Below are 26,007 nucleotides of genomic sequence, written 5' to 3' on the forward strand. Positions count from 1 at the left end.
CTTGAATCCAGCTTGAAACACAGCTGGTTATTTACTAAATGAACAATTAAACCATGATGCAAATCAAATGCAGTGGAGCTGTGTTAGATTGGGAGATTTCATTTAAGCGTGTGAGAGGCTTCCTTCAGTCTCAGACTCACTAGACTGCCAAAACTTCATATTCTCTTGGAGTTAGATCCTCATTTAGAATAAATGCTGAATGTCTTTTTAACTTTCCCTTCTTCCTCCTTTCTGTGAAGGCCATTCAAAGGAGTCTTGGTTTTGAAGAGAAGATTCAGCATTGGGTGAGGCAGAGAGGAAGGAGCCATTCACAGGTAAGAAAATAAAGCAGAGAGAAAGCCATTCACCCAACAGTCAGCTGCTATCACAAGTCTGGCCTTTGCTCCTGGTGATGCATTTCTTGCGGATGGTTCATGCACCAGCAGGGGACAGAAAAGACTGAAAGAAGCAGCGTTCCTGTTCCTTGTATTTAAGTTCTGGTTAAATTCATGCTCAAATGGCTATTCAGTGCAAACATTTCTCCCTCTCTGGCTTGTGTGTTTTGCTAGAACTGGGTCTGGGAGGGAGTATCCAGCGGGCCTGCTAGCATTTCTATGGGGAAAAACACACATTTAGCTGTTAAATGGGTGTTTGGTAAAAAAGAACAGGCCCTTGGAATCATACAGCACACCACTAGAAAGCAACCATATCCCTGATTGTGAGACAAAAAAAGGTCAGTTTCCATTTGTAAAACAAGAGTATGAATAGCTTATAGGTGAAATGCTGCATATGCTTAACATACTCTCTGATGCATCAGAGGTTATTTCTAAGCCAGAAAGCAATAGTTAGAATATGTCTGCCATGAGGAGACAGAGACTGCATTCCTGCTGGGCAGAGTGTGGTTTTAATACATTTAATTGTAAGAACACTTTTTAAAAAGGGGGAAAAAAAAGTCACTTGTAGCTACACTGTAAAGGAAATGTCTGGGCAGAGAAGCGAGCACAGGGACCACTCCCCATTCTGTTACTCTACCTTAAGTTTACCACAGCAGGGCTGTTTTTCCTCTGAGGAGGAATATTCACTTTTATAAGAAGGCCTCCCAACTGGTTGCACTGAATTTTTGCAGAATAGCTGGATATTTTCTTTGGATAAAGTGTCCATTATAAAAATGTTCCTTGACTCCAATCTGTCAATTAGATTTTAAAAGTAAAAAAAAAAAAAAAAAAAAAGGCATTTAATTCAAATCCACAGCTCATTTTTTTCCACAGTGAAATCACAACTCTGCAGACAGACTTTAACGTGAAGCTACCTTATTTTACCACACTAAGTTGGCAAAAATTTTCAATTAAAATCCACCAGGATATTTAACTAATCCTGCTATTGAAACTCAGTAGTCCACACTCTTCTGCAATCCCTCCAGTTTAAGCCTCATTATGGCAAAGAATAAATTTAAATGTTGCCTTTGGAATAAATAATGAGGGTGAATTTTTCTAACTTTGTGGTTTTGCCAGCTTAAATCTGAAGCAAGCAGGAAAGGAGGAAGACATTCAAATCCAGCCATTTGAGCCTTGATTAACAGGAATGAAGTCATTAGAACCCTTGCATCTATCTTAGCAGAATAGAAAGAAAGGATGAATGCCCCCTGGTCCCACAGCACCATAGGGCTTAGATTTAATTCAGGTGAAGGTAGTGTTTGGCCTGCCAAAAAGTATAAGACAGACCTTCCTTCCTGTGTTCAATGCTCCCACCTTTAAGCCTTGAGTAGGGTTACATCCTTCCAACCTGTTTTCTTCCTGGTCAAATTAGTGTTTACACTGGCTCATCCCCACTTCTTTAGGATTCCATTTAGTTCAGTCCTTGCCTTATAAAGTAATTCTTTTTTTTTTCTCTTCAGAAGTCAGGGCATCTAACACTCCAGTGCCTCATGGACCACTGATCACCAGATAACTCATGTGTCCATTCATAGGTATAGTTATAGTCTCATCTCACATGAACTAAAGGAATAGTATTCATTTGAGGAAGTCAGAATTACCCTGGTAACAAATCTCACTAATGTAGTACAAAAGGAAAGGCTTAAGACCAAAGCTAGAGGTTCTGTATTGTAGAGCTTCTAAATCAAATTCTAGCAAATACAAATTGATAATCTATTAGACTTTGTTTATAAATGCGACAATTAAGTACTATTAAGAGCTTTTTCAGCTAAAATTATCATTTTAATAACTCAAAATTGTTGTATAGGTACATCAAACACCACATCAGACCTTGATTTTTTTTTTTCACCTCAGCAGATGCAAAACATCAGGGGATAAAATTCAAATCCATTCCTGATTTTAAAAACACAAAATATAAAAAAACCTAAGGAAAAATAGATTCTTCTTTGGCCATCTCATCTAAAACTGCTTCCAGGACAGTGTTTTGCCAGAATATTGAAAAGTGGGTTTGGAAGACACTGGGTTATATAATTTTGAATGGTCATCTTTGCTGTAAAACTATTAAGTACCTTTATGCTCCTGGGAGACCCTTGTTTACAATGAAAAAAAAAAAAAAAAACTAGATGGCATAAATATCCAACAAATTTCAGGTAGTTATACAATGAAATCTTTGAAGCTGTTAAAATCAGTGTAAAGACATATTTATATTTCCATTATAGAGCTGATTTTTAAAATACAGAGCATAAAGCAGACTATATAACACTATAAAAGAACACATATACTTACATATGTGTATGTGTAGAAATAAAACTTCAGAAAGCTTTAAGATAAAGCTTAATAATTCCTGGCTGGTGACAATCCAGACAATTTTCCTTTAATTTTTAAGCTTTATTTCTTATTGAAGTAAGATTGGTTTACACTGCTACTACTTGTATTTTGGAATTACCGCCTCCCAGGGCTACCGGGACCACCACCAGAGACTCGGGAGTCCTCCAACATAGTCCACTGTGCACCCTCCCCTTCTGCGCTTCCCAAACATCTTCCTCTCCCTCCAGGATGTCTCACTTGTATAGTTTAACCATATTTATCACATAAAAACATTTTGAAATATTAAATATAGAAAAAATCATGACAAAGTGGGAGGGAGCACCGGAGACTATGGAGAGGATTCTGGGATCTTGAGTATGGGTATGAGGTAATAACACCTGAAGTGGGGGACCCTATAATTCTAAAACATAAGAACTCTGTAAACCAGCATTACCTCAATTAAAAAATAAAAAGAATCAGTATTAAAAAACATTTAAAGATACAAATGGAATAGTTTAAAATGCAGTTCTCTTCCAAGAATTCAAACTATCAGTTTAGGGTTTATATGTTGGAGTTCCTGTCAGTCACAATATTAAAGCTAGTAACCCCCCAAATACAAATTACTTAATAAAATAGGCTATCATTTATTTCTAAAAGTATCTTTAAAATATACAGAGGTTACCGCTAGAATATTAAAGCCAAAAAGAAAAAAATATATGCTGAAAATGACTGTGAACACGTAAGCTACCAAAACACATTGACAAGTTGTTTTAGAGATGCTGACAAAAATCACTGTAATAAAAACGAGAACACAATCAGTGTAGCTGTTGTTTGGTTAGGACAAAATGCTCTCCTACTTAAAGTATTGAGACTGCAGCATAGTTCTACTGAATATATCATTTCATCTTGATGGTTTATTTCTATGTCATCCCCAATACAGTATATTTCAAAGCAGTCACAGCTTAGGAACATTGAAAAGAGTCTACCTTACAATATCCCTCCTGTGACTCCCCTCTGCATTTGCCATTGCAGCGGTAGCATCTTCTCTAAATTAATTTGCAATTGGCAATTGTTCTCCCACCAGCTGAACAAATTCCTCTACAACAGGATCACAACCAAGTTTTCATCCAGCACTCTGAGTGGAGTATGACTTATCCCTAAGGCCAAGTTAAAATAAGCCTAGTGCTTTTTCTTCATTTCAGTTTGGAAACAAAACACTGAATCATATGTTCACATGGGTTTGCAAATCAGTCTTCCATTCTTTAAGAATGCAGGGGCTTGGAGATTGTAGTTGGACCAGGCAGATACTGGCCTCTGTGGCTGATCCAGCAACATACACCTCCAGTGTCAGTTTCCAGAGATTCCCATTCTATCAGTCTCTTTACTTAGTTACCTGGCATGGGGAGGGCCTCTGGACCACTGGTCTCTGCACACCAAGATCTCCCCCTTCCGGAAGGAAAGTAACCTCATGGTACTTGCTGAGGAGTGTGTTGTTTAGAGGTATGTAATATATGAACAATAAGTAATTGGGTCAGATTCAGATTTAGTAAGTACTATTATGTGCCAGATGATTTCTAGACTTTCTGTTAATCTCTACAACCGAACAAGGTTAACATAAATCCACTTTATAGACAGTGAAAAGGCTCAGGGTTGGTGTGATCTGTCAAAAGCTATCCTGTGACTAACCCTCAGAGGCAAAACCTGAACCTAGACCTGCACTTAGCTGACTTCTTCACCCTTACAGGGGCCCACTGACTTTATGGAGAGGCATGATGGGTCTGAGGTAAGGGTGTAGAAGTAAAGGATCTCTCCTGTGAGCTCAGGTGTTTAAGAGTCACAAAACAGGAATGCAGAGAACCAAACCAAACCTTACCTGGAGACAGAGAGCAGAGACAGCCAGTTCCTCTCAGTGAGCTCAGGGAGAAGCTGGAGCACACTCCATGGGCTGAAGTGCAGAGGGGAAATTCTTGGAACAATTTTGCCTGGAGGGGAGTATGTGGATGCACAGAGACAGTGGATTAGGAGAAAGAAAAGATGAAGGGCCCGGTCTCACCCCTGGAAAAACCCTTCTCTTCCTCTTCTCTCCTGGCCTCTTTTCTCTGGCAGCCTGCAGAGAACTGGCCACGCTGGCAAAGCCACTGACGTGCATCTCAGCTCCCAGGGCACAGAGAGAGCTGAAGCCTTTGAGCCATTGCTTTGCAATTTGCTGAAAGTTTAAGGCCACACGTGATAAAGCTTTCTTTATGGGAGAGAATGAAAAAAGAAAAGACCACTTGTGATCTAACTTGCTGATTTCCAGAAAACACAACTCTGCAGGGGGCTGAGGGTGCAGGAACAGAAGAAGCAGGAGGAGGGACGGAAGTTTGTAACAAAGCTCCTTCCTTCTCCTTCCAAGAAGTTTTTAAGCCAGCAGCTCCTTGAGGGGATCCTGGGATCCTTTTTCTTCTTCTTCTTTTGTTTAAATCCTCATGAACTAAATGTCTGCTTGGTTTCATTTCCTGTTGGGATTCTAGAATCTGCAGTGACCACAAATCAGGTCAAGATCAAGGCACTACAGAACTCTTTACATCAAGAGTTAATTCTCAGGGAGAAGTTTAATCAGTTGCTCATATCCACAATTCCTAGGAGATTCAAAATGGAAAGAAAGAAAAGGGTTGAATGTTTGGCACTCAATTGTTTGTTCTTTCTAATTTCAAGGAATGAAAACTATTTTCACTGAGAAATTCTACAATTCTAATAAATTCTTTTTCTTAAGACCATTTTAGAGGATTTTGAGCTTCATGACTGTGCTCAGTTTGTGTTAATAAATGACTTTGCTACAGGACTTTTCTGTGGTCCATCATTTTCTTAAATGACTTTGACTATGGCCTTCTTACATCACTTTGTTGAATCTCAGTTTTTCTATAAAGCAGAATTTTTATTAAAAAAAAAACTGAGTCACAAGGTTGTTTGAAGGATCGAATTGTAGTCCATATTCAGAAGTGCATTGCAAATAACTAAGCACTACATAGCTAGATGGTGTCATTACATATTTAATCAGTTCACGTTCTGGTCAGGAGCATTCACAGTTAAAAATTATAAGCACATTTGAAGGAAAAAATGGATTTAAGAAAATAAAATAATAAACCTTCACATGAGCAGTGATGTGTCCTGACTCTGAAAACACTGTGTTAACAATCAAGCCATCAGAAATTGTGAGGTAACAGCTGGTTTTATATTTTTCAGTGTGTCGAACAGGGGGCCATTTGTGCAAGTGAGACACTATTTAGCAGAGAAAAGTACAAAGGACCTGTTTTCCTCACCAAGAAATGAGATTCTCCCCAGAAAGTGGAATTTGGTCTGTCTCCAATTTTCTCAAATTCATCATCTACCATGATGCCTTGACTGATCTCTGTAGTCCACAGTTAATGACATTGTAGTCAATGTACATAATACTCACTGGACATGAGATTCAGGGTTTCCCATGTATAGCCTTGCCTTGGATGGAATCATACTTTTATATTTAAGTCCAGAGGTCAGCAAAAATTTCCTATAACCCTTTACAAATATTAATATTTTAGGTCATATAGGCCATACAATCTCTTTCAAAACACTTCCACTCAATTTCCCATTATACCTACTTTTTTATATAAATGTTTTTATAGCAGAAACCATTTCAGCATGATGAGTTATGTCCATCACTCATGGCTCATGATGGGTGAAAGCAAAGGGTCAGATGGTAGTGTCAATTCCTGGGAAATGAAATGGTCATCTGCCCTGATAAAAGTATCTTGGAAACTACTTCCTCTTAAGAAGGAAAATCAGGGTCCTCCCTGGTGGCACAGTAGGTTAAAGCACAGTACTAAGAAGCTAAAGCCACTTCAGGCAATCCACATGGTGCGGCAGACCTCTCCTGACCTGTCCGCTGCTCCCCTCAGCAGTGTACTTTGTTGATCAGCCTGTTCTGCTCCCTACTCTGTCTCTGGTGAATCCTCTCACTATTCTCAAGACTGAATCTTCCTGTCCCATTCCCAAGGATGGCTTTTGCTGCTTAACAGCCCATGTCATGTTGGGTGTTTCATTATGTGGGACAATTGTAGCCCATATGCCATTATTATCACCACTGTGTTCTCATCACGAAGGTGTCCTTGGATTGTGCCACACTTTTATATTCAAGACCCCTAGTCACTGGGACACTGTCAGTATGTGAAGCCTCACGGCAAGAGACTTTCACTATAATTAAAACTAAAGTTAAAAGTGGGAGATTGGGCCCTCCCTGGTGGCACAATTAGAGCACGGCACTAAGAAGCTTAAGCCACTTCCGCATGAGTTCTATTGCCGCCTGTCCTGGAGGTGACCACATGGCGTGGCAGACCTCTCCTGACCCGCCTGCTGCTCCCCTCAGCAGTGTACTTCATCGATCTGCCTGTTCTGCTCCCCGCTCTGCCTCTGGTGAATCCTCTCACCCTCTGCATCTCTGGCCTGTACCCTAATTCTGTATGAGTAAATAAATAAATCTTTACAAAAGAAAAGTAGGGAGATTATCTGGGTTCATTCTAACATCAGGAGCCCTTAAAAGCAAAAAAAAAAAAAAAAAAAATCTCTCCTACTGCAGACATAACACATGCAGCAGAAGAACAGGGTAACATCTCAAAGTGTGAAAAGAATCACATGCCAGATCACACACTTGTTTGAAGATAGTTTTGAGGGTGAGGGAGCATGGCCAGGAGGAATGTAGGTGACTTTCAGGACCTGAGAGAGCTTCCTAGGGGACAGTCAACAAAAAATGGGGACCTCAGTCCTGTAACCTCAGGAAACTTCATTCTGCCAACCACCTCAAGTGAGCTCAGGAACAGATTCTACTATTGAAATCTGGAGATGGCGGAGAAGATCCCGTCAAAAGCAAGTGGCAGGCACCTGCTTTCAGTCTGTGGAAAATGCAAAGCACACATTTCAATCAGTTTTGTCTAAACTCCTAACATGACAGATCTATGAGCCATACATTCGCATTTTTAAGTACCGAGTTTGTGGCAATTGACTACAGCAGATATAGAAAATGAATGCAACATCTCAATCTACTTTGAAGGCCTTGAGGACTAGAAACCAGGCATTCAATGAGTTTTGGCTTCTGGCAGACAAAAAAAGTCGGCCAAACTGAAACAGAACCAAGTGAGTTTCTCTCAGTGCCAACTATGAAGTGTGATGTACTCCCTCTCCCCAACCCCAGGAGCCCACAGCATCCCAGATAGTACTGCAGCCCCCATAATTCTTCAGATCTGACAAATGGTTGCATCAGTGGACTTGGGCTTGAGCCGGCCATGATGTCAGAAAGAATGATTGGGAGGTAAAGGAGTTCCGGGACTCAATATACAAGACTACAGCTTTGATCTAGCCCAAACAGGAGATGCTTTCTAATTATTTAAGAAATGACTTTGTTTGTGCTTTCTTTGTATTTGCAGGCTGAGGTATCCACATCCCAGCTTCTATGTCATGGGTTACAATAGGTGTACAGGTAATCTGCAGAGCTGGACCAAGTATGGATGTATGTGATCAAGACATGTCTATCTCTCAGGCCCCAGTCGAGCTTCCCCATCACTGCCCCTTTTACTTTGTAAATAAACTCTTCCTTACTGAACATCAATTTTGATAGCAACTATGTGCATGAAGGAGATGAAGGTTCAGACTGCATATCCTGGCTGTTGCCTCCTTTCCATTGAGAACACCATAAGAGGGGGCCCTAGAGAGGGATATAATTCACCTCTCAAGAAGACAGTCAGTCTTGCTCTGTTGGCTGTGTTGAGGGTAGCTGGAGTGTGTGTGTGTGTGTGTGTGTGTGTATTCCTGCATATGCACAGGGGGATAAAGAAAATGTACATATATAAAATGTGTAAGTACTTGTCAAATATAATTTGTCTTAGACATAGACATAAATGATAAATTGCTGGTACCTTTGGTGAAGGATAGTTTGAAAAACACAATGAAGGGGCAGTGCCCGACAGAAGTTGGAATTTTATCTCAAAGATAGGTAATGGGGGAAATCAGTATGTGCAGGCTGAAGGCTTAATTCCTTGGGAATTTTTAGGTAGAAATCACATTTTGTTTCTGAGGACTACCCTTGAGTTAATTAAAACTCTGAGTGTTTTGAATCATTCAAAGTTTTCAAACATGCAGAACAAAAAGTAATTCTGAGTCTGTGCAACCAAATGTACCTTTTTTTGGGAGTTGGTAGATAATCTTTGTAGGGTGAAGGTAGTATTTATAAAATGAACGGCAGCACCGTGCCCTTTATGGGACTGACTCTGAAACTAAATGCCAGAAACCTGTGTATTTTGGACTTAGTACCATTTGGTTGGAGAAGAGACACAGCTGAGATGCAGAAAGTTAGATTAATGCAGCTAAGGTTAATGCAGCTAAGAATTCACCAGTGATAGGAATGGGTGATGGGAACATGGAAGAAGCAGCTCTCAAGCACCCTGGAAATTGCAGCAAAGCCGGTTCCCATCGCACAAGAGGCTCCTCTATGCTGCTGCCTTTGGGTAGGAGGAGTAAGGAAGCCCTCAGAAAATTAGATGGAGGACTGGGGTGTACGAATAAGTATGTCAAGCATGGTAACACAGATTTATATTTACATTATCCATTATCTTCACATTGTAACACCCACATTGATTATCTGTCACATAATTCTAATATATGTGAGTATATATTTACTGTAATATTGGTATGTATATAAAAACAAGAGGCACTTCCTGTAATTCTGGCAAGAAGGAGCATCATTATCATTTCTAAGCTAAAAAATAAAAAAAATAGTTTATCTAATGTTTTCTGTACACATTCTACTTTTTACAAAACATGTATCAGCCATTAGCTAAATCACTTAACAAGTACTTGTGATAGATGATATACAAAATATTGCTACACATATTAAGTGCAAGATACATGTGAGAGGACAAGATATGTTTTGATTGCAAAACAATCACCACTTACTCAATGCCTTGTGATTCTAAAAGTTGATAAATTTGGAAATCAAGCAGTAAACACATTCAAGGTTGTTGAGACTGATGAGAATTACATTGTTAAAAATTTTCATATACAAATGACATTCCCTATACTGGTATTTTGCTTGGCAATTATTTGAAAATATTGCTCTTTAGGAAGAGTAAATTAAGTTAATCCAATCTTTTCTGGTTTACAAATATCCTACAAAGTCAAGTACTTGGGATATGCTAATATGAACTTTCCAATGGCAGTTTTTTTTTGTTTTTGTTCAGGAAGAAAGAATGCCTTACCAGCAATGCCCTTATCAGAAATCTGAACAAATTTTAACACACACACACACACACACACACACACACCCCAAATCAAATTAGCCTTACCTACCCCAAACCCAAGATACTCTGGATTAAAATCAATTTGTTTTCAATTGCATATCCTATTAATGCATACTGTTAATTAATGCATACCATTATAGAAAACTGTGGAGCATCTCATTTTCATTTTGCATTGAGCTTCAGAATACTTAAAAAAGCACCAATTTTCATTTTGTGACTTGCATGAATAAAATTTCTGGTAAGAAATATCAGGGGCTACTTGTTAACTAGCAAGGTGTTCTTGTTGGAACAAAATTGGTATGTATTCTTCTGGGAAAATATATGAAGAATGAACAGGTAAGCAGACATAATATGTTGAAAATCATGCAAGTTTTTTACACAGGATTTAAGAATAGTGATTTTTTTTTTAGACAACTGAATAAACATATATTCTGAGTCAAGCCACCAAAGCCCCACTGTCAGGTAATATACAGGTATATTAAGATTATTATTTCAAGACAGCCACATTATAGTACTTGATTGTGCTTATTAATAGCTAAAATGAAATATCTGACACATTGTGATTTTTTGTGTCATAAAATTCAGTGAATTTTTTTAAAAGAAAGGTGTTGGGAAATTTTATCAACCAACTAGCTATATACACAAAGTAAGCAACTTTAAAGAGTTACTTTTAATTTCACATTATTTGAATATTTTGCTACCAACAGAGTGTAAACTTACTAGACTTAAAAAATAATCTTTCCCTTCCAAAGGCATTCAAGGAGCAGTTCCCAAGCTTGAAAGGCTAGTCTCCATTCCCCATCTTGTGTATTGATTGTGATTAAGGATATGATCATGGAGGGGTGATGAGACATGGGCCCCTCTGTCCCTTCCCTCCAGAGAAACTGACAACTAAATTGGTATGTCAGCCCCCAAGACAGAGGGATATCCTGGAGTGAGCCTTTCACTTGTAGGAAAGTTGGTTCATTCTCAATCCATGTTTTTCTTTTGTATTTTAGTTCTAGAAATGCACAGTGAAACTAGGTGTGATGAGTCAAAACTTGAGGTGGAAGGCATACTTTCTCTTCTTTATGTAAGGCTGAGAATATCTGATTATTTTTCCTTCACTAATTTTGAGTTAGAGCAATAAAATTAGGAATGGCCATGCTTGTCTCCTGTGTGTTACACATTTTTTTTTTTTCTAAAGGAGAGGGAAAATTTGGTGCTGCAGTTTTTGTTTCCTTTGAAATAGGTACTTCTACTGACACTAAAATTATAGATGAAGTATGAAAGCATTAAAATAGTTTTATTTTTAATACTTTTCAAGCTCCAACTTATCATTTGACCATGCTTAGCAGAGGAATGTAGTGGGTGTTGCTCATTGACTATCTGTGAAAGTCAAGATTAATAAGATTTAATTTTCCTTAGTGGCAAGTATAAGTATTTGGATTTTTAATTGTGATACAATTTAATAAAATAAAATCTACCTTAGACCATTAATTTTTAAAACAACCTAAAGCATGACAGGCTATTGGGTAATTCCCTTTGTTATGGGCAGGGACAGAAGACATAAGCCAGATCTCAGACTATAATTTGTACAATTAATCTAATTATTGAGACTGAATTAATTTTTATCTTATGTATTTATTGGATCCATAAAGCATTTTTCTCCCTGAGGCATATAGGGCATTAGAAAAAAATTAAATACTATTCTTCCCAGTTTTCTGTCCTATAATTTTTCTGATTATATCAAAATATTTAGTATCTCTATACAATGGAATGTCATCTTGTGGGCTTCACTCAGTTGAATAATACAAACGTTTCAGTTTTGGTTCAAAGATAAATTTAAATATTCTTGATAGTGACTGATACATGTGATGATTTAATATTAACTCTCTTTGAAGCATTTTATTTTCCTTGAACTTGTTCCATGACAGAAGAACCACTTCTTGGTGAGAAGCATGAGGATATCTGAACACGGGCATGTTCAGGACTTCTCATCAACTGAGAAGGTGTGTCTTTCTTCTGTGTTCCTCCACTGCTCAGGAATCAGAAGCCCCTGGAAGTCAATGCCTGGTCAAGGTAATCAACTTCAAAATTTTGATATGGACAAGCCTCGCTGCCTGTAGATGGGAAATTTGAATTCTCGTAAAGTGTGTGTCAAAACCAGTTTTATTTCTTATCTAAATATTTTCCCATATTTTTTATAGTCTTATCTGCACTACATACTGCAGTAATTTATACCAGATCAGTATTTTTGAATCAGCAACTTGAGTTCCACCAACTGAAGCCTAACTCTTCACATCTGTATCATCAAACACATTTAGATACAAAATATCCAATTTTTTTTTTTGGTCACTATTGTTAACCTGCCTGTTAGATTTTGATAGTGTGGCTATAAAGATCATTGCAGATAAGGCAAAGGCACCATTAGACAAGATACAAGCAACATCATTTTAACAGATGAAATGTGTCAGACAATAGCACAAATTGTCCAGTGAACATGGTGCATAATGTGGACGGAAAAATATACTCATTCTGACCAAGGCTCCTCAATGTGAAGCATGATAATACTTAACAGATTTCAACTTACGTTCTTTCATGCTTTGTTTATAGTTTAATTAGCTCAGTGCTTAGTTTGGATCATTCATGCTCAACTGAATTTCCATATTAAGAATTTGAATATATTCTTGAAGAGTTGAGGAATACAGAACCTAAACCTGGTATATTGCCCTTTGATTAGAAATTATAAGAAGAAATAAATTTTGGAATGTTTTTCACTTAGAAAGAATAATTGACTTCCTTAAAGTGGATTATGTAAGTGAACTAACAACATCAACAAATTTAGCAAGAAATCTAGAACATTGGTAAAGTATTTTGTTGCTTATTAGGAGAGAAGAAGGTAAATGAAAAGCCCTCGCTTTGGTTTCAAAATATAGCCATTTTAGTTTTTATGTATGAGACATTAAGCTCATAAACGGTTAGCATTTGAAATTGTATTAATTTTTCTCCCGCCACATACATTGTATGAGAACTTCTGGAATTAGGAAAATCACTATTACTCTGAGTTATGAGTTTCCAGAACTGTTTTACTGGACACATCTGTCAGTTTGAATAGGAAGTTCATTTCTAAAACACAGGATAAACCAGGAAAGGCATTAAGTGGGCATAGGCTTGGGTTGGAAGAGGATAATAAGACCCTTACCATGGTTTTCACGATTATTTTAGAAATAATTGTGAGTGCCAAGGACATTGGAGATCTCCACATCGACATGGAGGCACCAAAAATCTCTCTCAAAACAGTATAGATGTGATTTTTTGATTATTCACTTCTTGTTAATCAGGAGTTTTCATCGCACAAATAGTTCACTTTTGTAAAGCAGTCACTTCAAACATTAGACTTTATTTACAATGATAATTTTCATATCTTTATTACTTAGAAAATAATTTATATTTTTCCATCATTTAAACAAATAAGAGGCCTGAGTCTCATGCCTTTTTGCACAGCTTTTACCTTCAAAGAAAATTCTCTGGGAAAGTGACAAGGAGACAAGGAAATGAAGAGACAAGGGACAGGAGGAAATCGCAATACATACATGAAGACAGTCTGTATGACATGCGATCCCTATTTGTTAATTTTACCAGGATTGCAATGGCTGGGATTTGTTCTGAAAGTCCATCGAACTGGAACACAGAATGGGTGTTCTGTTTCTAGAAAGTGGACACTTTCTCATACATAATATGAGGAAATTCCTTCACTTTTTGGATGAATACCTACATAGATATATCCTGTACAGAGCTACCTGTCTTTACCTTTCTACTGAGAGAAAAACCAGGTCTTACAAAAATACCAAAAAAAAAAAAAAAAAAAAAAAAAACCCACACAAAACACAGACTTATAATTTAGGAAAAACAGCCTAAGTGGAGTTTTCACTGAGGAAACTATATGCTGAAGGCTAACTTAGGTAAATGGAAAGACCTTCTGTGGCACACTGGGAAGGACATGAGCGGCCCTCCAGGCAAACCTGGTCTTTTCCTAACAAACATCAACCTCTAGCATCAAGGGGGCCAGTTCCAATTTTTTCTACTGTTGGTTTTATGGTTGTCTATATAATTACCCTTTCCCCTCAGTGGGCTAGAAACGTCTTCATTTGAAAGACCTGAGTTTATCTAATGGCACCTATAAATAGGCTCATATAAAAATGTAGTAAGTTGTAACACGTAACACTGGCACCACAGGAAGTAAGCTCCAGAGTTGGATGTGAACACAGTAATATTGCTGTCACCAAGGAAGGGGAGAACATCACTGGCAGAAAATCATTACATCCCCAGGAACCCTGGGTGTCCTGGGTGTGTATGAATGTCACATGCATGACCAACCTCCATTCTTCTACTTCAGCTGACTTAAAATATACTAGAAATTTATTTTTGAGATAAAAATTGCCAATCTGTCTGATGAATACTGGTGAATACATTTCTGGAAGGAAGAGTTTCTAATTGCTTGGGTCACCGTTATTTCATGTCCCTGAAGCCAAAACAAAACCCAGGGAGGTAGCTAAGACCTCTACCCCTGCAGCCAGGCTGGGCCTACCAAGGCCCTGAGCTCCAAGAGGCTGCCAGTAAAACATGGTCATGGACTCAACCTCTGGGCTGCCATTCTGTTTGCCCCACCCCTACATTTCCCCTCCACTTGCATGGGTTTTAGAAATGTGTGGCATGAGGAGAAGGGGAAAAGATTCATTTAGGTAGATAATCAGATATAAGAGGTATGCAAATATAAATGTTTTGCTTCTCTTGTTTGCAAGAGAACAGTTAAATTCACTGGGGAAATGTACTTGACTCACAGTAATTTTTGCAAACGTTGAGACACACAGGCAATGTTAAGAAAATGGGAAACAACTCAGTATGTCCTAAATAATGCAGACCTGGTGTTAACTCAGAAAAATAATTATTTAGAGAGGGTATATTCATTTGGTCCTTTCTTGTATTTTCCTACTTACTGGGCAGTTTGCCATGAAACCATGCTTAATTTTTACTGTATTATTTTTGCCTTTTTAAACAAATGTCATGGATTACTATAAAATCATTGCTTTGGAAGGGAAGAATATCTATTTAGAATAAATAAAGGCATTTTTAATGTAAACAATCTTTTCCATGACTTCAGAGAAATAAGAAGTACGAATCACAATGTATGTTTACTTAGACACTAAGATTGTTCAGTTGAACAGGTCTGTATATGGTACTGAAGGAAGAGTTATAGACAAAAGGTAGTGGGGGAGAACAGGGACACTAATTGTAAAAATTCGACATCGGCTAAGAAAGTCTTTCACTTGAGGGAACTAGACCCAAAAGTTAGCAAAAGTTACTAGTGAAAAAACATTCTTTGCAGCATCTCCATTGAATTAGCATAAAATAGCTATCAGATTATCATTTAAATTAGAATAGGCAGATGAGCGGCTGTCCACAGATCTCCATGCACCTGGATCTGCACTCTCTCACTGGGCTTGGAGATTGCTACAATGTATAAAAATGGTGATTAAAATATAACTTTATAAAAATGCTTCCCTTTCCCCCTTTAAAAAAAAGTTTACTATCTACAGAAACCAAAAAAAAAAAAACTTTATATTTACATCAAGATAACTATTCATGACAAATATAATAATATGAAATAAAATATTGAAAGTGAGTATCAACTTTTTAAATAGAGGTTTGGCTCATAGCATAAACAAGTGTAGATAAACAAACCAAAAAAAAAAAAAAAAAGACTTTCTATAATAGACCCAGTTTCCCAACCCCACTAAAATCTCTGTTACCAAAACAAGCATTGACATCTGGCCACACTGGAAATGGACACGGCCCGTCTCCCCAGCAGGCCCAACCACAGTAGGGTGCTCGTGGGCTGCGCCAGCCCAGACCAAACTGCCACCGTGACCAAGCATCAGGCTTTCACTATGGCAACACACACCAAACTCGAGGCTGAAACTGTCCCCTGCATCTCTAGCTAGATATTCCAGGGGGTTTCTGGTTGCCTTTAATTTTCTGTTGCACAATTTCAGAAGACATGGAGATCATGGTTAAGAGCAATTTTCCAGGTCTTCTCTGAGAACCTTTAAAACTTCTAATCTAGTTAAAAGACCTGGTTCCAGCTCCTTCCTAGGTGTTTTTTATATAAAGAATGCCATCCTCTTAAATGGTGATTTGATCTTAGGTGAGTGACAGACATACTGGAAAACAGCTCCTATACATTCACTAGGCAAATAGTTTGTAAAACGCCTCAGTCTTCCAAGTTTGAGGCTGGTGATAGAGCGCCTCCAAGTGGTGCAAAGCAGTAGTACCAATCACATGGCCTCTCCTCAGCTCTGAATACCCGCCTGCCCTCCACAGAGGGACCTTTATTGAAGCTAAGCTGAGGAAGGTATTTGGAATGGCCACCTCTCAGAGACCCCGGAGTGAACTTCCTTCTGTTTGTTCACATGCTGAGACATCTGCTGCAGCTATTCTATGAACCACTAAACCCACAAAACTTCCTTACACACACCCTTTCAATCCTCTCTCTCGCTTGCTCGCTCACACACACACACACATACACACAATGTTGGCAGGTTGAAGAAGAATTCAAATAATGCTCTGGAACTTTTCAGCCCTCACTACTAGGAGCAAAAGTCTCCTTAGCTGTAACCTACATTTGCTGCACTGTTTCTCTGCTAAGCCACACCCTTTCCTCTATGATTTGTTTTCCCTTATGATTTATTATATCACAGTGACCATTATATATCTTAATATGAATGTTATTAAATGTGGAGCCAGTAATCCTGGCTTTCAGTGTGTGTGTGTGTGTGTGTGTGTGTGTGTGTTTTACATGTATCTATGTGAGAGCTTATATACACACACACACACATATATATTTCCTCCTTCAAAAAATCCGTAGAAGCTGGTGTTGCAAAGTGAAAGCTCTCTGAGCAGGGGTTTTGGACAATGTTTCTCACTGTAAAAATAAGCACATAAAATGCAAAGAATCCCAAATGCAATAGCCATTTGCCCATCTCCTCGTATTTCTACAGTGTTGTGTCTAAGTGTCGTGCTGGCTTGAGAAGAGTCTGTGACAAGTCACTGTTTGGAAACACAGCTCTTCCTCCCCAATGTCACTGGTTTGGCTTTGGGGCAGGGAGTTCTTCTCCTCTTGGCTTCCCCTTCTCTTCCTCTTCTTCCCTGATGGCCTGGATCTGTTCTGAGGGGTGCTGTTGGGTGGGCTGGTCCAAGGATGGGGTTTCTGTGCCCGCCAACCTCTGTTCTTCTTCGATGACTTTCTTCCACATTTTGTGATTCTGCAGGAGGTGCTGGGTTATTTGGCAGTAGATTTTTCTCCTTTTGAAAGTTTTCTTTCCTGAGAAAACACCAATTTAGACCACTTATTTGTATATCATAAAAGGACAGTTCTTTCTTTTCACATCATGAAACAGAAGGCAGCTACCTAATGGACACCACTTGATTTGTGTTTTGTAACAATGTCATTTTTGAGATGTAGAAATGAGGGACATGCCAGTAAGAATGATTATATTATCCAGACAAACCTGCACCAGAATTTACTATTTGTAATGTTCACTAGAAGGTTCAGCTGCTATCTCTCTATCATTCCTGTTACACTTAAACTCACAAGACTTTTCACCTAGACTACTTGGAATAACTTCTCTCCTCGTCTTCCTTTACTTCATCAGCCAATCCAACTCACAAAATCTGCAAGATTGATTTCTTTAAAGGTGGTCTTGATGTTACTTTTCTGTTTCATGTAGACTAAAGAATTCCAAACTCCTCTTGTAGTTCTCCCCCAAGCTGGCACACGGTTTGGAGTCTTCCTTTTTTTTTTTTTTTTTTTCCCAACCTGACCTCTGCTATACTAAACTGTTCCTTTTTCCAAACATACATAAAAACTCATCTACTTTCAAGCTGGTACCTCCCCTCCTTCTGGAATGTTCTTCTCAGTGACAGAAAGTTCACGTCTATTTATTACTTTAAGACTCCAGTAGATATAACTAAATTCCTCTTCTAAGAATAATATTTCTCTTCTAAACTCACATTGCTCTGTAATATACTTGTCAGAGTAGACTGTGTTTTCTGTCATTCCCCCCCCCCCCCCAGTAACTACCAGTATATCTAACACCATTCAGGGGGAGCTGGTCAGCGGGCAAGTTCATGGCTCTTGTTAGGCCAATCAATCTTTCCTTGAGAGTTTCCCTGTGGGCAGAATGAGTATGGGGCTGGGGGGCTGGAGCCCTTTTCTCCTCTGCATGTGCACCTGGAAGGAAGGACACACAGAGCTGACTAGAGTTCAGCCTCACGAGGGAAGAAAGGTTGAAAGAACAAGCTGTGAGGCAGGTCTTGAGCGAGAAGAGCAGGATGGTATGGGCATGGATAGGAGTCAACATCATGTTTAAACAAGCCCATCATTTTCGTCTTTGTATATATATGTATGTAAATAGCATTTTGTCGCTTATAACAAGATGTACTGAGTCTTGTTCTCATACATTCTCCGCATTTGTTCCTCTCCTCTTGTAGGCTAGAGGCTCTTTGAGGGAACACTGCAAAGGTTGGTACAGATCTTACAGATGATAGAGCTCAGCAAAAAGGCACTACTGAATGAATTACTTTTTCTTGTGCCCAGTTTACCATGTCAATATGGAGAATTTAATTATAGATTTTACAGAATTGCATCTATCTCTTGATTGAGGAATTGGAACGAACCAATTTTGAAAGAAGAAAGAGGATATTTTAAAGATTCTTTAAGTTGATGTCACAGTTTGATTTTAAGGCACCCAGTTCCTTACCTCGTCAGTACCTCATGGGTACCAAGTGTGCCAGGTTCTAGTTCACTGGGACAAGCTAGACAAATGTTTGCCAGCATGGATGGCGCTTTTACTCTGTGGGGAGGAGTGAACATCATTCTGAGTCCTTCAAAGTCATCGAAAGATGGTGAAAAGACGAGACATGATGCCATGTGAGGACATGCCGAGGTGATGGTGGCTTGGATTAGACTGGGGGTAATGAGATGAGTGTCTGTGCGCTAGGTCTTGACAACTGATTATGTGTAGGGGACAAAGGGGAGGGAAGAACCAAAGACAACCCCAGGCTTTCTGGCCTGAGCAGATGGGTAGGTGGTGGCAGGATGCTGAGAAAGGGAAAAGGAGATGAAGCGCAGTCTGAAGGGAGGTGGGACAGAAGTCCCTGGGAGACCTCCTATGGAAAGCTGGAGTAGGAGGCTGGTCTCAAACTTAGGGGTGTGTTCATTTCCAAGTGACCAGAACATAATGTAATTCTTAGTATCTTCATGTGAATGGCTGTTTGGGCCAAAAATTTAGAAGTTAGGCTAAGATCTGATTACACTATTAATTTCTAAGAACAAATGCTTTTCACTTCCTCTGATTATCTAAAAAACCCTGACTTTAGTAACTATATAGAAGTTTATTAAATGTATCATGTCCTTTCTAGTTTCTGTTCTACCATTCCCAGTAAACAGTGAAAGGTTGACAGTGGTTAGTAATGCTAATGATAGAAATGTTTTCCAGGTCAGGAAATTCTGATCTAATTGAGACTACAATAAAGTCAACAACTGGATTTTACAATGTATAACCTGGAAGAATGGGGAAAAAAAATACAGTAAAAGTAGAAAGAGAGAGGAAGAGAAGAGACAGAGGAAGGGAGGATGGAAGGAAAGAAAGAGGGAGGGAGGGAGTAGAGGGAGAGGGAGCCAATTGACTCAGATGTGCTAGAGGAAGTAGAGTTCATGGAGGCCATCCTTCAGAGTTTTTGTGCAAGTGCTAGTGATTTCTTTAACAGTTTTAGTAAAATAACCTGCAGAGATTTCTGGCAATTTACCAGACAATAAAATCAGTTTTAAAACAGTGCAGAAAAAGGACAGATTAAATTATCCTGAATTAGTTTGAACCCATATCTGACACATAAGTGTTGCATGGACACATACCCAATTATTAAATTGAATGAATAGTGGAAGAATGGACACAGGTAGAGAGGCAAAGCAAAAATATTTTGAAAAGATTTACTGTTCGTTGTTTTATTCATAAGATGGTTCAATCAAATTTCAAATCAAACTACTGACCACCTGCCACATGGCATGCAGTTTTCTGAATGCAGAGGCCAACACAAAAATTAGTGTGAGAGCCTGCCTTAAAGGAGTATCTAGGTTATAGACAAAAAGCCACAAAGGACAAAACCTGGGGTTGATATGTTATGTTTGATGATATATACACTATATGACCAAGACAGCTGTGGTTCCCCTCAGCCTGAAGAAACTTTAGACAGGTTTCTTCCATTCTTGGGAACTCTGACCTCCATTTTCTGAGCATCTATTTTTGAAAGTGTAATTGCACATTTGTCTTTGCCCCTCTGCTGTACAGATAAACTCCCCCCACCCCACTCTAGTCAGTGTAAAAACCCAGGAAAAGCTTTCTCAGGCAGCAGCAAAGTCATCCCGTTAAAACAATCGTTGAGAGAGGTGGGACTTCCATACTTTGTGAGGGTGCGGTGGACTGACTTCGTAAGCACCAATGAGCAAACGGAGGACAGAGACGGGCCTCATCACATGGACCATCTCCCTCAGGTCCTTAGTACCTTATTATTAGCTCACCCTGCTTTTAAACTCTCCTGCTTTTGTTTAAATGGAATTGAATTCAATTTCTCTCCCCTGGAAAAGAATCCTGAGTAAAGGCTTCCTTGCTGTTTTAAACACAATGCCAACATGAAAGGCTCAATCTGTGGCAAAATAGGTAAGATTTTTTTCAAAGGACAGGACTTCTGAGTTGACATGTAAAGGATGAGAATGAAATATGGGTTGGGTCAGGGGCTGGCCATGCCAGCAGAGTGAGGGACAGGTCTTACAGGCACAAGGGAATGGGGTCTGGAATTGCTTCATCTAGATGCTTCTTCACAAGGTCTACAGATATACAAATATAAATGAAAATGTACAGAAATGTGAATTCTTCCCATAAAGTATCATCAAAGTATGTTACTAACATAATGGATTTTTAAAAGTAAGTCTTTAAACCAGTTCTTCTACCAAAGTCCTCTACTTTGTGTATTACTGATTTGTTTTGATGGTAGTTGGGTACACATCAGCTTTCGCTGAGAAAGTTTTTTTTGTTCCACTGAATCCTTTGAATCAAGAGTTAGATGACCATGGGCTGAGGGCAGCTTGAATCACAGTATATGAAACCAACAGTGATTATTGCTCATACACATTCATGGCAGTGCACTCGGAGGGAAGCAGCTTACAAAAGCTCAATTTTTCTCTTTTTCCTTTCAGGGCAGTCCCCATGAGAACAGCTGTTCTCTTTTTAATGCTGTTAAATGTTAGCAATAAACCTCTCTGGAATTAAACTGAATAAGGTGACGTAGAAGAAAGTTTGTACCAAATAAATTTGCGTAGATTAGAGGCTGCAGGTGGGCTGGGACATGCCTGTGTCGGGAGCCAAATTGTTCAGCCCAGGAACCTTTTGAAATGAGAACAAAGAGCCTTTCATTGCTCAAATTCTAAATGCAGCTTAGTACTTCATTAGAAACCTCTTAGTTCACGGTAGGAATCTTTCAGATTTAATTATGAGGTGGGGGAGAAAGCCTTCTTTCCCTAGGATACCATATTGAAACATTTTATTCTGTGTTTCCTGGGAGACCTCCAAGTTTTGCAAATTGCTGAAATTATCAGTGCATATTTAATTTAATTTTTTTCTGAAATCTAAATTTCAGGCTAAGTCAAACAAACCATCTCATCTCAGTCAATATGAATTCTGAAATTAAAATTACTAAGAATCAATAACAGTGAGTTTCAAGTGAGGACACTGGGTTCCCTTTCTGGCCCTGTCTCTGGAGCAGCGGCTGAGTCCTCTGGCCTTGGACTAGTCATGTGTAAGAGGTCAGCTGGGTCAGATGATCACGTGTTAGCTCCGTTTTAAAATTCCACTACCCCATGTAGCCACCATTTATCAATTTCGTGGCTGATAGATTTTTCAGAAGTTAGGGTATCAAGTCACTGTTGACAGATGCCTTAAATTTTAATGAAGGTAGCCAGTTACTTTTCAGAAGCCAGCAGTAAACAGAATCCACACGACTCTCATTGCTGCAATAGTTAGCTTGACAAAAATGGGAAATAGAGCAACACGTTAGAAATCAGTGTGGCAACCCCTGTCTGGAACAGGAAGGAATCCAAATAGTGGAGGTCACGCTTGCTGCTAAAGTCTGGGTTGAGAAGTTGTCTGTTCACATTCTGGTCTGGGTTCCTCAGTTCCTGGAGTCTGGATTATGTCTGTGTTTTGTCAGGACATTTGAATTCAAATAGCAAACAGGGCCCATGGGAACAAAGTTTCTCCAAGGGTAAGTCAAGAACTTGTCCCAGCGTCATTCTGTGGAAAAACTGTCCTGTACTCAGTGAATGACTTAGTGCTCTTTGAGTGAAAATAAAGTAGAAGAAAATTACTGTACGTTTATTAAATGAATAGATGATTAAATAATCATGAATGGCAAGTCTTAGTTCCTATCTGTGAATTCCAATCTCAGCACAAAATCTGTAATCAGCACAAAACTTACGAACATCACAGAAATAAAATAGGGTGACTCTGATAGGAGAATACTGAAGGGAAATGACATCTGATTTCTTCTTCATTCTGTACAAAAGTTAATGCAACGGACAAAACTAACCAACTGAACTGAAGCAAATTTGTAAAACCCTGTCTCATCAGTCTCTAGTCAACAACTTCCTCTTTAATTCTTAAAGGAGGGGAGAGGATCAACTCCTGTGTCTTCAGTAGACAATTCAAATGAGCCCAGACATGCATTTCTCAATTGTGCTAATAAAAACAAGGGAGAGAAAATGATCAGTCTGTCTTTCCTTGGCAACGCTTTTGAAACATATTAAATTTGGTGGTTTTCTGTACCTGTGAAGGTAGACAGGAACCACAGACCTTGCTGACATAAGCAGCAACGGCACTGGTACAATGCCACTATTAGACTTATGAGTCTTACTGCTTGTGCTACTAGTCATTACCCTTTACTTGTGGCAGGAGAGATAGCCAAGAATTTAAAGATGTAGACTATGATCCATTTTTATAGTCAATATAAATGGGCTAGGTCACAATGCTTGCCCAGTCAACAACCAGAAGTGACTGCTTCTCACCGCCACTACTGCCACGATTGGCCTAACGTCCCAGTCATTTCTCACTTGGGTAATTTCAGCAGCCTCTACTTTTCTCTTTGCTTCTATCTTTGCTCTCTTCCAGAACTCTAGAATATTCTCAATGCTCCAGCAAAAATGGTTACAATGCTGGCCCTCCCTAGTGGTGCAGTGGGTTTAGGATCCAGCACTGCAAGCTAAGGCAACTGCTTGAGTGCGAGTTTGATACCCGGCCCTGGAGCTGATCCATATGGCGAGGTAGACCTCTCCTGACCCACCAACTGCTCCCCTCAACAGTACTTCATCAATCTGCCTGTTCTACTCCCCACTCTGTCTCTGGTGAAGCCTTTCACCAACCTTGCACCTCTGGCTTGCACCCCAGTTCTGTATGCATAAATAAATAAATCTTTAAAAATGAAGTGGTTAAATGCAAGACGAATCAATTAACTCTTACATTCAAAAACCCCTGGGAGGGAAAAATGGTGAGGGTCCACTGGGCTGTGGTAGAGGGTTCTGCGTGTGGTATGGAAATGCCATCTGAAGAGGTATGACCCTAGACTCCTAACACATACAATGTTGTAAACCAATGCTACCTCAATTTAAAAAAAAAAATAAAAAAGCAATAATCAGTAGACTGGGAAAGACAGTCTTAAATAAGTTTGAATGTCATATATATATATATATATATATATATATATATACATATATACTCATTAAAATCATAATGTAAAACAACAAACCTCTGTATTTGTTTCACTTCTAAATCACTGTAATACTTGAGAAACAGGCTTCTACCATTATTTTTTAATCTATTGACTATCTTTGTATGAGTATGGTAACATAGTAAATTCTATGGGCTATAAGTTCTATTAAGGTGTTGGAGACAGGTCTGTCCATAATCAAATGCATGTAATTTATAAGAAACATAAACTTTAAACAATCTAAAGAAAAAAACTCTTAAGAGAAATACATTAGAAATAGATTTTATAACTCACTTGGAGAGTCATTATTTTCACAGGTTTCCTCTTCGTTGGATGCTGCTTCTGCCTCCTCCTCTTCGGGGTCATCAGTATCCCCTGACTCATCACTGTCTTCCCCCCATTTCCCTGGCATGAGTCCTGCTGAATCATAGGAGTTGCACAGAGGACCCACAATGTGAGAGATGAAGGATTCCTGAAGATTGGCCAACTGAGGAGCAGAGCGGTCCATGAAAGGACTAATAGGTAACCCAAGGCTGGCTTCCTCATCACCCTAGAAATAGGAATGAGCATGGAGAATTGACTAGGACTGGATGATGAGGGAAGTTTGAAATATAAGTCAATATTCACCTGGCATCTGAATTTGCAAGCATATAAGACACCAGGCACTCACATGTCTTTCCTCTTTACTTGACCAAGAAAAGATCTAGTCAAATCTCTAAGATTCCTACAGAAATACTTCACTGCCAGTGACCAGTCAGTTCTGAGATGGTGAGGTTTTGGCTATTGATCAAGGGGAAATACAGGAATGGCTTGATGTCTTAGTAGATGGTATTTCTTTATTTTATATAAATATATATATATATTATATATATATATTATATATACACACACACATACATATATACACACATATATACATATATATACATATATATACATATATACCTATATACATATACACACATATATACATACATACATACACACACACACACATATTTTTCACATCACTCTTCATTTTGTACATTTTCTTTTTTTTTATCTTGGTTGTAAATCCCGTGGACTTCCCACCACTAATTCATCCAAGTGCCATCACGCTTTTCCCACTCCAACCAGAAAGTAGATGGTATTTCTTATCACATCACTGTAAATGCTACATTGGGAATAATGATCAAATTCATAATCTCCTGTATTTTCCTTTGGCTGCCAAAATATTTAAATCATTTATATTTCAATTAAAGTTGTTATCTTAAATTGTGGTTGAATTATCTCTTTGCTGATGCTTGTATGTTTAGTAGCACTATCGTATAAGTGTTTTTATTTTGAAATGTTTTAATTCATTATGGAAAAAGTATCAGATTGCAAACCAGAAATTATCAAGCAAAAATAATGAAGGAAATATACAAAAATATTAATAAATGGTTATGCCTCTGTTGTAGTAGAATTATAAGTGGATTGTTCTTTTTTTTTCAGAACTGATTATGAATTAATTTCATTTGTAGGAAAGGCAGTATATTATTTTCTAGAAGGCATAAACCCTTTCTTGTGTACACGAGTCCTATTTATGGCACCATTCATAGTTCTTTCTAATCTTTCTTTAAATATGCCCAGGACAGGCAAATTTATTACTTAGGAAGGTACCTCATCCTATTTCTGGGCAACTTTAGTGATACTATTACTATGAGTAAAACTTCTTTCTGACACAGATCTGAAATCTATAATCAGTATAAACTAGTTCTATTTACACCCTTTTTAGGGAAGAAGAGGAATTTACTGTTTTTCATAAATCAGAACTCATATTATGTAAATTATAATTCCTTTAATCTCCACATTATGATAAACCTAACCCTAAATTAGAATGTCCATCTGTCCATCTAAAGATTTAATATCTTTTCTGCCTCATGTCCTGTTCTGTTACTCCTCCATCCCCATCAGTGCTCTCCAAATCCTCCCTTCTAATTTGCTCTCTATTGCTATTTATGGAATCCTGTAATGTGTAGTCTTTAGTGACTGACTTCTTTCACTTAGCATAATGTTTTCAAGGTTATTCATTCTTGTAGCATGTACAATATTTCATTTCTTTTGTAGTGCAATAATTTCCCAATGCATGGATATACTACATTTTGTTG

At 38.5% G+C, this 26,007-nt stretch overlaps 2 protein-coding genes across 3 annotated transcripts in view; both read right to left on the reverse strand.

Moving 5' to 3' along the window:
• The window catches only part of SLCO1C1 (solute carrier organic anion transporter family, member 1C1), a 46,831-nt gene extending 41,915 nt beyond the window's left edge, over nt 1-4,916 (reverse strand). The window contains exons 1-2 of one of the 2 annotated variants that reach the window (XM_004693229.2): nt 4,591-4,916; nt 1,012-1,165 (exon numbers count right to left, since the gene is read on the reverse strand). In XM_004693229.2, coding sequence (XP_004693286.1) covers nt 1,012-1,140 — 129 coding nt within the window. In that variant the 5' untranslated portion in view covers nt 1,141-1,165; nt 4,591-4,916. The remainder of the gene's footprint in view (nt 1-1,011; nt 1,166-4,590) is intronic. The other variant, XM_012732784.1, reaches the window with a different exon arrangement.
• Nucleotides 4,917-16,916: 12,000 nt separating this feature from the next.
• PDE3A (phosphodiesterase 3A, cGMP-inhibited) overlaps nt 16,917-26,007 on the reverse strand; it is a 281,970-nt gene continuing 272,879 nt past the window's right edge. The window contains exons 15-16 of the mRNA XM_004693230.2: nt 24,173-24,428; nt 16,917-17,387 (exon numbers count right to left, since the gene is read on the reverse strand). Coding sequence (XP_004693287.2) covers nt 17,146-17,387; nt 24,173-24,428 — 498 coding nt within the window. The 3' untranslated portion in view covers nt 16,917-17,145. The remainder of the gene's footprint in view (nt 17,388-24,172; nt 24,429-26,007) is intronic.

This window comes from Condylura cristata, unplaced genomic scaffold, assembly GCF_000260355.1.
Source record: "Condylura cristata isolate star-nosed mole 26May11 unplaced genomic scaffold, ConCri1.0 scaffold00036, whole genome shotgun sequence".
Taxonomy (NCBI): domain Eukaryota; kingdom Metazoa; phylum Chordata; class Mammalia; order Eulipotyphla; family Talpidae; genus Condylura; species Condylura cristata.